Source organism: Vipera berus (genome assembly GCF_964194415.1).
Source record: "Vipera berus genome assembly, chromosome: W".
NCBI classification, from domain to species: Eukaryota; Metazoa; Chordata; class Lepidosauria; order Squamata; family Viperidae; genus Vipera; species Vipera berus.
Window position 1 is genome coordinate 71,920,713 of NC_138210.1, and position 13,043 is coordinate 71,933,755.

At 48.8% G+C, this 13,043-nt stretch overlaps 1 protein-coding gene across 1 annotated transcript in view; it reads right to left on the minus strand.

Moving 5' to 3' along the window:
• LOC308676673 (matrix metalloproteinase-14-like) overlaps nt 1–1,049 on the minus strand; it is a 39,852-nt gene extending 38,803 nt beyond the window's left edge. The window contains exon 1 of the mRNA XM_081342660.1: nt 796–1,049. Coding sequence (XP_081198786.1) covers nt 796–900 — 105 coding nt within the window. The 5' untranslated portion in view covers nt 901–1,049. The remainder of the gene's footprint in view (nt 1–795) is intronic.
• Between the last annotated feature and the right edge of the window lie 11,994 nt (nt 1,050–13,043).

A 13,043-nucleotide genomic window follows, 5' to 3' on the forward strand; every position in this document is an offset into this window, starting at 1 on the left:
GAAAACAAGAAAAGAAAGGAAGTTAGAAAGGAAGAAAGGAAAGAAAGAGAGAGGGGGAGACAGAAAAAAAGAAAGGAAAGGAAGAAAGGAAAGCAAGAGAGAAAAGAAGAAAGGAAGAGAGAAGGGAAGGTCACAAAGAAAGGAAAATAGAAAAGGGAAGGGAAGATAGAAAAGGAAGGGAAAGAAGACAGAGGCAAGGAAGGAAAAGGGAGAGAGAGGAGAGGAAAGGAAAGGAAGAGAGAAGAAAGGAAAGAAGAAAGGAAAGGAAAGGAAAGGAAAGGAAAGGAAAGGAAAGGAAAGGAAAGGAAAGGAAAGGAAAGGAAGAGAGAAGAAAGGAAAGGAAAGGAAAGGAAGAGAGAAGAAAGGAAAGGAAAGGAAAGGAAGAGAGAAGAAAGGAAAGGAAAGGAAAGGAAAGGAAAGGAAAGGAAGAGAGAAGAAAGGAAAGGAAGAGAGAAGAAAAGGAAAGGAAAGGAAGAGAGAAGAAAGGAAAGGAAAGGAAAGGAAGGAGAAAGAAAGGAAAGGAGCGGCGGGAGCGAATCAAAACTCCCTCAGACCAAAGCGGGGCTCCCCGGCAGAGAGACGCGCGGGGGCAGGAGAGAAACGGGACGGCAGCCCGGAAAGCGCCCGCCGCGACCCCGCTCGAGGACGACCGCCTGCCCGACGCCCCTCCCTCCCTCCCTCCCGCAAACCCATCGCCCTCCGGGCCGGCGGGGCCCCGGCAAAGGCGGGGGAGGGGGGGGAGACCGTCGGGCCAGGGCGGCCGGAGCGGGTCCGGCAGCGGCGCCCGCTACTCACCTCGGGGCTGAACTGCGGGGGGGCGGCGGCGGCGGCGGGCAGGGCTCCGGAGGCCCAGGCGAGCGGCAGCAGCAGCCGGAGGAGAGCGTAGGGCGCCGGCCACATCGCGCGGTCGCTCGGCCTCGAAGGCAGGCGGGCAGGCAGGACGGACGGCAGAGAGCCGAAGAAGCGCGGCGGAGTCGCTGCTGCTGCTGCTGCTGTTGGAAGAGTTTGGTTTTTTCCCTCTGGCCCGCGCCGCCTCCCGGCCCCGCCGCTCCCGCCTGGCTCGGGTGGCTGAGTCCGGCCCTTCTGGAGCCGGATCCGCCTGGGGCTCGGGCTCCAATTAAGGGGGCGGGCAGAGGCTCCCCTCGGAGGAAGGAGGGAGGGCGAGGCCAAGCCGGGCCGGAGGGGAGGAAGAGGGAGGGAGAAAAAGAGAGCGGCGGGCAGGAGAAGGAAGGAAGGAAGGAAGGAAGGAAGAGCGGCGGGCAGGAGAAGGAAGGAAGGAAGGAAGGAAGGAAGGAAGGAAGGAGAGGGGAGAGGGAGAGGGAGGGAGAAAAAGAGAGCGGGCAGGAGAGGAAGGAAGGAAGGAAGAACGGAAGGAAGGAAGAAGAGCGGCGGGCAGGAGAAGGAAGGAAAGGAAGGAAGAAAGGAAGGAAGGAAGGAAGGAAGGAGAGAAAGAGGGAGGGAGAAAAAGAGAGCAGCGGGCAAGAGGAGAAGGAAGGAAGGAGAGGGAGGGAGAAAAAGAGAGCGGCGGGCAGAAGAAGGAAGGAAGGAGAGGGAGAGGGAGGGAGAAAAAGAGAGCGGCAGGCAGAAGAAGGAAGGAGAGGGAGAGGGAGGGAGAAAAAGAGAGCGGCGGGCAGTAGAAGGAAGGAAGGAAGGAGAGGGAGAGGGAGGGAGAAAAAGAGAGCGGCGGGCAGGAGAAGGAAGGAAGGAGAGGGAGAGGGAGGGAGAAAAAAGAGAGCAGCGGGCAGGAGAAGAAGGAAGGAAGGAGAGGGAGAGGGAGGGAGAAAAAGAGAGCGGTGGGCAGGAGAAGGAAGGAGAGGGAGAGGGAGGGAGAAAAAGAGAGCGGCGGGCAGAAGAAGGAAGGAAGGAAGGAGAGGGAGAGGGAGGGAGAAAAAGAGAGCGGCGGGCAGAAGAAGGAAGGAAGGAAGGAGAGGGAGAGGGAGGGAGAAAAAGAGAGCGGCGGGCAGGAGAAGGAAGGAAGGAGAGGGAGAGGGAGGGAGAAAAAGAGAGCGGCGGGCAGGAGAAGGAAGGAAGGAGAGGGAGAGGGAGGGAGAAAAAGAGAGCGGCGGGCAGGAGAAGGAAGGAAGGAGAGGGAGAGGGAGGGAGAAAAAGAGAGCAGCGGGCAGGAGAAGAAGGAAGGAGAGGGAGAGGGAGGGAGAAAAAGAGAGCGGTGGGCAGGAGAAGGAAGGAGAGGGAGAGGGAGGGAGAAAAAGAGAGCGGCGGGCAGAAGAAGGAAGGAAGGAAGGAGAGGGAGAGGGAGGGAGAAAAAGAGAGCGGCGGGCAGAAGAAGGAAGGAAGGAAGGAGAGGGAGGGAGAAAAAGAGAGCGGCGGGCAGGAGAAGAAGGAAGGAAGGAGGGAGAGGGAGGGAGGGAGAAAAAGAGCGGCGGGCAGGAGAAGAAGGGAGGAAGGAAGGAGAGGGAGAGGGAGGGAGAAAAAGAGCTGCGGGCAGGAGAAGAAGGAAGGAAGGAGAGGGAGAGGGAGGGAGAAAAAGAGAGCGGTGGGCAGGAGAAGGAAGGAGAGGGAGAGGGAGGGAGAAAAAGAGAGCGGCGGGCAGAAGAAGGAAGGAAGGAAGGAGAGGGAGAGGGAGGGAGAAAAAGAGAGCGGCGGGCAGAAGAAGGAAGGAAGGAAGGAGAGGGAGAGGGAGGGAGAAAAAGAGAGCGGCGGGCAGGAGAAGAAGGAAGGAAGGAGGGAGAGGGAGGGAGGGAGAAAAAGAGCGGCGGGCAGGAGAAGAAGGGAGGAAGGAAGGAGAGGGAGAGGGAGGGAGAAAAAGAGCTGCGGGCAGGAGAAGAAGGAAGGAAGGAGAGGGAGAGGGAGGGAGAAAAAGAGAGTGGCGGGCAGGAGAAGAAGGGAGGAAGGAAGGAAGGAGAGGGAGGGAGAAAAAGAGCTGCGGGCAGGAGAAGAAGGGAGGAAGGAGAGGGAGAGGGAGGGAGAAAAAGAGAGTGGCGGGCAGGAGAAGAAGGGAGGAAGGAAGGAAGGAGAGGGAGGGAGAAAAAGAGCTGCGGGCAGGAGAAGAAGGGAGGAAGGAGAGGGAGAGGGAGGGAGAAAAAGAGAGTGGCGGGCAGGAGAAGAAGGGAGGAAGGAAGGAAGGAGAGGGAGGGAGAAAAAGAGCGGCGGGCAGGAGAAGAAGGAAGGAAGGAAGGAGAGGGAGGGAGAAAAAGAGCTGCGGGCAGGAGAAGAAGGAAGGAAGGAGGGAGAGGGAGGGAGGGAGAAAAAGAGCTGCGGGCAGGAGAAGAAGGGAGGAAGGAGAGGGAGAGGGAGGGAGAAAAAGAGTGGCGGGCAGGAGAAGAAGGGAGGAAGGAAGGAAGGAGAGGGAGGGAGAAAAAGAGCGGCGGGCAGGAGAAGAAGGAAGGAAGGAGGGAGAGGGAGGGAGGGAGAAAAAGAGCGGCGGGCAGGAGAAGAAGGGAGGAAGGAAGGAAGGAGAGGGAGGGAGAAAAAGAGCGGCGGGCAGGAGAAGAAGGGAGGAAGGAGAGGGAGAGGGAGGGAGAAAAAGAGAGCGGCGGGCAGGAGAAGAAGGAAGGAAGGAAGGAGAGGGAGAGGGAGGGAGAAAAAGAGCGGCGGGCAGGAGAAGAAGGAAGGAAGGAAGGGGAGAGAGGAGCAGGAAGGGAAAGGAGAGGGAAGAAGGAGAGAGGGAGGGAGGAGAAGAGGGGAAGGAAGGAAAGAGGAGAAGAGAGAGTGGGGGAGGAAGGGGAAGAAGGAAGAAGGGAGGGGAAGAGGGGAAGGGAAAGAAGGAAGGGAGGTGGGGGAAGGGAAGAGGATAAGGGAGGGGAAGGGAAAGAAGCAAGGGAGGGAAGGAAGATAAAAGAGAGAATAGAAGGAAGGAAAGGGGGAGGGAGGGAAGATGGAAAGAGAGAAGAAGGAAGGAAATAAGGAAAGAGAGAGGGGACAAGGAAAGGAGGGAGGGAGGACAGGGAAAGAGAAAAAACTAGGAGGGAGGATAAAAGGGAGAAGGGAAGGTAGGAAAAGAAAGGGAAGGAGGAGAAAAGAGAAGAATGAATAAAAGAAGGAAAAGAGAGGTAGGACAAAAGGAAAAACAAGGAAGAGGGAGGGAGGAAGAAAGAAAGAGAAGGAAGGAAGGAAGATCATACAATCTTTCCTCTTTCAACTCCACACAAGTATTTGCTTGGGAGTAAATCCAGGTTACACCTGGAAGTCTGAGGGTTTATGCAAGGAAAATAAATGCACATTTTCCTAGTTTCCCCCCTCCTCCCTCCCCATTCCCTCTGCTCTGCTTTGAATTTTAGGTAGTAACTCCTTGGGGTGGGGGGGAAGAAACTTCCTTTGTCATCATTATTTTGGCACCAAGAAATGTTAAATACTGATAGCGACCACAATCGGAATGTCCCTCATTCAATGAGGAACAACCAAATTTTGCAACCTCTTTTGCTGCAGGCTTGAAGCAAATTATGCGGTCGGTCGTTAAGCAAATCCAGCTTCCTCTCATCGATTTTGCACCATCCAAAGCCAGCTGGGAAGATTGTGAAGCGGGGGGAGGGGGAAATCACGTGATGAAAATCACTCTTTTCAGGGCGGTCACAGCTTCAAAAGGTCATTAAGTAAAAGTTGTAGGTTGAGGACTATCTGTGAAGGTATTGATTTAACAACTAGCCAACTGATGTAAGATGTAATGATGGGGATGACTCAGCAGGGTCTGTGTCTCTTTAAGAGCCATTTTTTAAAGGGAAGGCTCTGCTGTGTTCTCTCTCTTCCGTTTCCTGCTGTAATTATGGTTTGTTGGATCCTGCTGTATTAGCACGTGTATGTGTATTGTTCCTGGTGTATGATATAGCAGATAGTGTAAGATAAACCACCATTTAATACAAACCACTGTTTACTGTGTTTACTCGAGATTTATCTCAGCGCAATAAGACTCTGAACGCTCTGACACTATCCGTAATGTCATATGCAGGATGGTGACTTCGTTGCAGATAAAAATAACTCGTTCACCTGCATTTCTCTGCACAAAAAAAGGGGACAAGACACAATCGTCTCTTTTTTTTAATAAAAATAAAGAATGCACTTTTTTTCAGCGCCGTTGTACTTCGAATGGTCAGTAAATGAATACCAATAACGCTTACCATATTTCCCCGAAAATAACCCCCAATTGGGTTTTATTTGGGGGGAAACATGGTAGAAGAAAGTGCTCGGTTCATAGAACGGCCTTTAGCCTGTGATTAAACGGGAACAAGTTGTAACAGATCCCCAGTAGGAAAATTATGTTCACCGTATTATAGGAACGGCACTGAGTATTTTACGATATCTTTCGCTCTTGACAAAGAAGACAGCAGCAAGAATTTAAGAATCTCAATCTCTCTCTCTCTCTCTCTTTCATTTGAACAGTCTTTCTGAACTGGACAATTTCTGGGACTTCAATTCCCAGAGTTCTCAGCAGTGACTAAGCTCCGTGGGGGGATTCTGGGAGTTGAAGTCTCCCCATCTCCAGGTTGGGAACCACGTAAGTCCGGAGCAGCTATAGATGCCATGACTTAGGGTCAATCAGCAGGAGACGGTGAATTCTGATCCCACTTTAAGGGTGAGAGGCAATTGAGTGGTTTTGGGTCAATCGGCAGGAGACAGTGAGTTCTAGTTCTGCCTTAGACATGAAAGCCGGCTGGGTGATTTTTAGCCAATAACCAGGAGACAGTGAGTTCTTGTCTCGTTTTTATGCATGAAAACTGGCTGGGTGACTTTGGTTCAATCACCAGGAGACGGTGATTTCTAGTCCCGCCTTAGGCACGAAAGCCAGCTGGCTGACTTCAGGCCAATCACCAGGAGACAGTGAGTTCTAGTCCCGCCTTAGGCACGAAAGCCAGCTGGGTGGCTTCTGGCCAATCACCAGGAGACGGTGATTTCTAGTCCCGCCTTAGGTACGAAAGCCAGCTGGGTGGCTTCTGGCCAATCACCAGGAGACGGTGATTTCTAGTCCCGCCTTAGGCACGAAAGCCAGCTGGGTGGCTTCTGGCCAATCACCAGGAGACGGTGATTTCTAGTCCCGCCTTAGGCACGAAACCCAGCTGGGTGGCTTTTGGCCAATCACCAGGAGACGGTGATTTCTAGTCCCGCCTTAGGCACGAAAGCCAGCTGGGTGGCTTCTGGCCAATCACCAGGAGACGGTGATTTCTAGTCCCGCCTTAGGCACGAAAGCCAGCTGGGTGGCTTCTGGCCAATCACCAGGAGACGGTGATTTCTAGTCCCGCCTTAGGCACGAAAGCCAGCTGGGTGGCTTCTGGCCAATCACCAGGAGACGGTGAGTTCTAGTCCCACCTTAAGCACAAAATCCGGCCGGGTGGTTTGGAGCCAGTTCCTCTCTCTCTCTCAGCCCGACCCACTTCGCAGGGCTGTTGTCGTTGTGGGAAAAGAGGAGAAAAGAACACTCTATTCTGGATGCTTGTCGCCTTGACTTACCTACACAATAATTAAGGCAGGCGAAAAGTATAATAAATAAATAAGCATAATTACGTATAACAATAGATACCCGTGCAGCGCGGGTACGCACACCTATTATTTTAGCTGTGCTTTTTAGACAAAGAGCAAGGAGAAAGGTGAAGCCCTGCCAGATGGGTGCGGCTGGGATCCAGTGAGCCAGCCACTTGCAACAGTGATCAAAACAAAGCTGCTGTCGGTTTAAAAATCCCCTACCTGGTGGAAACGCATTCCAGAAGTATTAGTTGGCATTAGTTGCACCCTGTGAAGCAAGGCAGAAGACTCCCTGAAGGAGGAAAGTTGTGTTGTCTGATTTTAGCCCCCCCAAAAAATCAAAACTCGGCCATTTTGAGGAACAGCAAAAGCTCTCAGAAGTGGCCAAAACCACAGCTTTGATTAAAGAAAAAAATTGATCTCGCTTTGTTTCTAGGAGTCCTCGACGTACGATCACAACTCAGAGTGCTAAGCGAGACGGTCGATAAGCGAGCGTCGCTCCATTTTACGACCTTTCTTGCCACAGTCGTTAAGTGAATCGCCGCAGATGTCAAATTAGTCATACGGCCGTTAATCCGGCTTCCCTGTTGGCAGAAGGTCGCAAAAGGGGATCAGGTGACCTTGGGGCACTGCAACCGCCGTAAGTACATGTCAGTTGCCAAGCGTCTGAATTTGGATCACGCGACCCTGGGGACGCTGCAGCGGTCGTAAGGGTGAAAAACGGTCACAAGTCACCTCTTATGACAACTCACGACCACAAATGAGCCCAAAATTTCCGCTGTTAAGTGAGACATTTCTTAAGTGCCTTTTGCTCTGTTGTACGACCTTTCTTGCCACAGTCGTTAAGTGGATCACTGCGTTGTTAACTTAGTATCACGGCGGTTAGGTGAATCTAGTTTCTCGTGGGCTTTGCTAGCCACAAGGTCACTAAAGGGGATCACGTGATCCCGGGGACACTGCAACCGTCATACATCTGAGTCCGTTGCCAAGCATCTAGCTTTTGATCATGTGACCATGAGGCATGCGGCAATTTTTTTTTTTTTTTTTTTTAAATGTTGTTTCGGATTCTCCTGCCCTGAAAAAAGCGTGAAAACACGACTTTTTTTTCCTTCTTTCTCTTTTTGCCCTCTTTTCCTGCTTTCTCTCGGCCTTCCAAATCCAGCTTCCTTCTGTATTTTTTTATCTTATAATAAGATTTTGAAAAGAAAAAAAAATAAAGGCCTCGGCTGTCGTGATCTGCTTAAGCGAGCTGCAGCTCAGTGCAAATGCCTCTGCTCTTTAATGAAATTTGTTCGCCCAAAACAGAGGCTCCCAAGCCGTTTCTGATTCGAAGACAGTCAAATAATATTTGATTTTATTTCCTTTCATTTATTTATCGGCAATGGCAGGCATGCTACTGCCTCTCTAGACTTAAAGTGGTTTCAGATTTAAAAATATAGAAATGGCCACAATTAAATAGGAAGATTTGGTCTAGTTCAGGGGCCTTCAAACGTGGCCCTTTTATGATTTGTGGACTTCAACTCCCAGAATTCCTCAGTCAGTGTGCCTGGCTGGGGAATTCTGGGAGTTGAAGTCCACAAGCAGGGGTCTTCAAACGGCTCTTTTATGACTTATGGACTTCAACTCCCAGAATTCCTTAGCCAGGCATGCTGGCTGAGGAATTCTGGGAGTCGAAGTCCAGAAGTCATAAAAGGGCCAAGTTTGAAGACCCGTAGTCTAGTTCCCAAACTAGGCGACAGTGAGTTCCAGTCTCACCTTAGGCATGAAAGCTGGTTGAGGCATTGTTTCTGAACCTCAGCAACTTGAAGATGGGTGGACTTTGGGCCAATCAGAAGAAGATACGGAGTTCTACTCCCGCCTTTGGCGTGAAAGCTGTCTAGGTGACTGGCCCAATCACCAAGAGACGGTGACTTCTAGTCCCACCTTAGGCATGAAAGCTGGCTGGATGACTGGACCAATCACTAGGAGACAGTAAGTTCTAGTCCTGCCTCAGCTGTGAAAACTGACTGGGGGACGAGGCCAATCACAAGGAGACAGTGAATTCTAGTTCCGCCTTAGGTGTGAAAGTTGGCTGGGTGACTGGGGCAATCACTAGAAGGATATGAGTTCTAATCCCACTTTAGGCATGAAAGCTGGCTGGGTAACTAGGCCGATCACCTGGAGACAGTGAATTCTAGTTCCACCTTAAGCACGAAAGCCGGCTGGATGACTGGGGCAATCATTAGCAGAAGCTGAGTTCTAGTTCTGCTATATAGGCACAAAAGCCGGCTTGATGACTGTGGGCCAGTCCCTCTCTCAGCCCAGCCCACCTCACAGGGTTGTTGTTGGGAAAATAGGAGAAGGGAAGAGCATTAGACACGTTTGTCGGTTTAAGCTATTTATAAAAATAATAATGAAGACGGGATATAAATCCATCAGTTAATTCATGAACTGCCTGGGGTCAGATTTGGGGAGTTGAAGTCGCCGAGGTTCAGAAACATTGTTCTGAGAAGCTGAAAAAAAAAATATCCATCCTCTCCGAAGGAAATGCAAAGCTGTTCCTCTCCAAAAATTGTGGGTTTGTGTTTTGTTGTTTTTTGTCTCTCAGCAGATTATTTCCCCTCCATTTGCCCTCTCCTCCCATCTCTGCCTTTATGACCCCTGCCTGACCCCCACCCCACCCCACAGCCAGTCAGCTGGGAATACTGGGTTGCCCAGTTGACTCAGCCCTCCAATTTTGCTGAGCTCCTAGTTCTCGCCCATCTGTCTTCTGGGAAAGCCGTCATTAAAAGAGGATCCGTGCCTTCTGAAAGCCACAGGATCCCTCCTGGGGGCGGTGGGGTGAGGGGGCTTTTGAAACGGTTCCCCATTCTCTCCCCAAGTGAATAAAATAAATCAATCTCTTTTTTCCCCACCCCAGCCCAGATTTATTAAAAAATCTGTGCAATTTCTCTAGAGACTATTCTTCCTGGCGTCCAGCCATACCCTCCAAAATAAAAGGAAGAAGGAATAAAGGAGGTACGGAGAAAGCCGACGTGGGAAAGCTTTAAAAAAAAAGGAAAAAAAAGGAAAGGAAAGGAAAGAAAAAAAAATCTGGAATCAGCAGAATGTAAATGCCAGAAACCACGTCTGGAGCTGGAGAGCAAGGATTTTTTAAAAAAATAATAATAATAAAATAAAAATAAATAAAAACCCAAAATCCGTGGAACGAAGGGGTGAGGGGAAAGAAGAAAGACACAAGACACTTCTGGTTGCCGATCCACAAATATCAGAAGCATTGCAGATTTGACGGTTGGGGGGGGGGCCTGCTTCGTAATCTTTTTTTTTTTTATTTTCCAGGAATCTTGTTCTCAGCAGGAGGGATGTTTGGAGAATTTTCTCCTCCCGTCAGGGTTGAGAAGAATAATGAGGCTAGGAAAAGACGGAGGATAAAACCCCAGAAATTCTGAAAGGTTTCAAACAACGTCCGGAGGAAATTGGTGGTGTGCTAAAAAGGAAATTTGCAATGACCGAGGAGCCTGGAGTCAGCGTGAAAAAAGCTGCCTTTTAATCATCCTGAAACATTCAGGATACACTCAGATTTGGGGGTATGGAAGCAGAGTCCTCTAGCACAGGGGTTGGCAACTGGTGGCCCTGAAGGCAAACCTGGGCCTGGCTGTAAATTTTAAAAGCCCTCTGGCAAATAACTGAGTTTTCTCAGGGGTCGAGGCAGCTGAGGAGTAGAGAAATGAATTAAAGATGTAAATAAAAAGAAGTTGAGAGGAGAAACAAAGGAAAGAGCCCAGCCCTGTTTTGGGTCTTGCTCCGCCCAATGTTTAGGCATGCCCTGCTTTGTGGGTGGATATTTGGCACCAGTCTCAGCTCAAATGATCTTCTAATCTAAGACGTCAATTTTATTAAAAGTCTCCCAAAGAATCTTAAAATCAGCACAGAAGGGAGAGAGAGAGAGAGACAGAGAGAGAGAAAGAGAGAGAGTGAGAGAGTTGTAACTTCAAGGACAGTAAGTAAGTCACTTTTTTGAAGTTCATCATAACTTTGATGAGAGAGAGAGAGAGAGACAAAGACAGAGAGAGAATGAGGGAAAGAGAGTGAGAAAGAGAGAGAAAAAGAGAGGAAGAGAGAGTTGTAACTTCAAGGACAGGTATCAATAGTAAGTCGCTTTCTCTCATAACTTTGATGAGAGAGAGAGAGAGACAAAGAGAGAATGAGAGAGGAAGAGAGAGAGAAAGAGTGACAAAGAGTGAGAGAGAAAGAGAGAGGAAGAGAGAGAAAGAGTGACAAAGAGAGTGAGAGAGAAAGAGAGAGGAAGAGAAAGAGAGTTGTAACTTCAAGGACAGGTAGTCAATAGTAAGTCACTTTGAAGTCCATCATAACTTTGATCAGAGAGAGAGAGAGACAAAGAGAGAGAGAATGAGAGAAAAAGAGAAAGAGTGAGAAAGAGAGAGAAAAAGAGAGGAAGAGAAAGAGTTGTAACTTCAAGGACAGGTAGTCAATAGTAAGTCACTTTGTTTGAAGTCCATCATAACTTCGATGAGAGAGCGATAAAGAGAGAGAGGAAGAGAGAGAATGAGAAAGAGAGAGAGAGAAAGAGTAACAAAGAGTGAGAGTTGTAACTTCACTTTTTTTGACGTCCATCATAACTTTGATGAGAGAGAGAGAGAGAAGAGAGAGAGGGAGAAAGAAAAAAGAGAGAAAAAAGAGAGGAAGAGAAAGTTGTAACTTCAAGGACAGGTCGTCAATAGTAAGTTGCTTTTTTTGAAGTCAAAACTTTGATAAGAGACACAGAGAGAGAGAGAAAGAGAGAGAGAGAGGAGAGAGAGAGAAAAGTAAAAGGAAATAGGAATGTTCTACCTATAACTGGAAGGGACCTTAGAGGTCTTCTAGTCCAACCCCTGTTCCATCAGGAAACCTTGTAACATTTCAGACAAATGGCTGGCCAATCTTTTCTTAAAAACCTCCAGCGTTGAAGCTCCCACAGCTTCTGGAGGTAAGTCATTCCACTGATTAATAACAGTAACAGAATAACAAAGTTGGAAGGGACCTTGGAGGTCTTCTAGTCCAACCCCCTGCTCAAGCAGGAGGCCCCATACCATTTTAGACAAGTGACCGTCCAGTCTTTTCTTAAAAATCTCCAGTGATGAAGCACCCACAACTTGATTGATTTTTTTTTTAATTCTACACCAATGTTTCTCAATTTCAAGAACTTTTAAGACTTCAACTCCCAGAGTTCAACATGCTGGTGAGGGGAATTCTGGGAGTTGAAGTCCATCCACCTTAAAGTTTCTGAAGTTGAGAATTGCTGTTCTGCTTTGATCCATCTAGATTAGAAAATATTAAGAATATTAAGAGAGGGAAGCCGATCCTTCCAACAAGCTGATATTCACAACTGCACCTTGGATCTGCTAAATTTCAACACATTATGTGTTTGTCTGCTCTTGGCAATGCAATCTGCTGCCTGAATTAACCCCTTTCTGGATTGACACTATACTGGACACTGGATTACGAAACAAGCCAGATTCCCACCACCAAAAAATAATTTTATACTAAGAAGCCACCATTTTTCAAAAGAGTGTCAGGTTGCTGGATTTAATTTTCACTGCAGATCCCAGCAATCTCCGAAAAGTTCCAAAGGCCAGATAGGTCAAAAAAGTCAACATGGTGGCCACCACTGCAATACTGAAGGGATGTGAGGTTTTACTCACATTGGGGCAGCCATTTTGACTTTTTTTTTGACTCTTCTGGACGTTCTACAAGATCCTGGTCTTTTTTCACAAACCTTTTGTGTGTTGTTGTTGTTAAAGAAACACATGGAAGCATTAAAACCAGGAATTATGAACATGGATGGGAAGGAAGAAAAAACAGGAACCATTCCTGGCCCCCCGGATGTCAACTTGACTCCACAAAATCCTACCTTGCAGGGTCGTTGTGAGACGAAACGGACAAGATCCAAACGGTGCCCCTGGAAAAGAGGATTGCAGGATTGATGTGTTATTATTATTATTATTTTTACGATTGTCTATTTTGTTTTCCAACTAAGCAGGGGCATCTCTCCAGATTTTGTTTTTAGGTAAACATTTAAGTGTTAGAATACTTGCGAACGTGTGAACGGAATGGCCCCGGTTTGCAAGTTGCTAACAGTCGTCCGATCGCGAACGGTTCACCAATCCAATCGACAAAACAGCCCAGAGAAGAGAACGTTCCCCCTTAAGCGTAACCCAGGGGTCTTCAAACTTGGCTCTTTTATGACTTGTGGACTTCAACTCCCAGAATTCCTCAGCCAGGCACTCTGGCTGAGGAATTCTGGGAGTTGAAGTCCACAAGTCATAAAAGGGCCAAGTTTGAAGACCCCTGGCGTAACCCATCGATCAACTAATATCAATTTCCGTACAGACGTTGTCGATCGCGGGAATCTACTAGGGCTGCAGTACCTCGGCAGACCGTTAGGGGGCAGCCAGACGGCGGAAGAAAGCCGAGTTCAATTGACAGCGGTGGTTTCTTTTTTTGTTTTTTTTCAAGCTCGGGCCCTTTAAGAAGCGTGGACTTCAACTCCCAGAATTTTCCAGCCAGCAACGCTGGCTGGAGAATTCTGGGAGTTGAAGTCCACGCTTCTTAAAGGGCCCGAGCTTTGAAAAATACGGCTTTATAAGCAATTG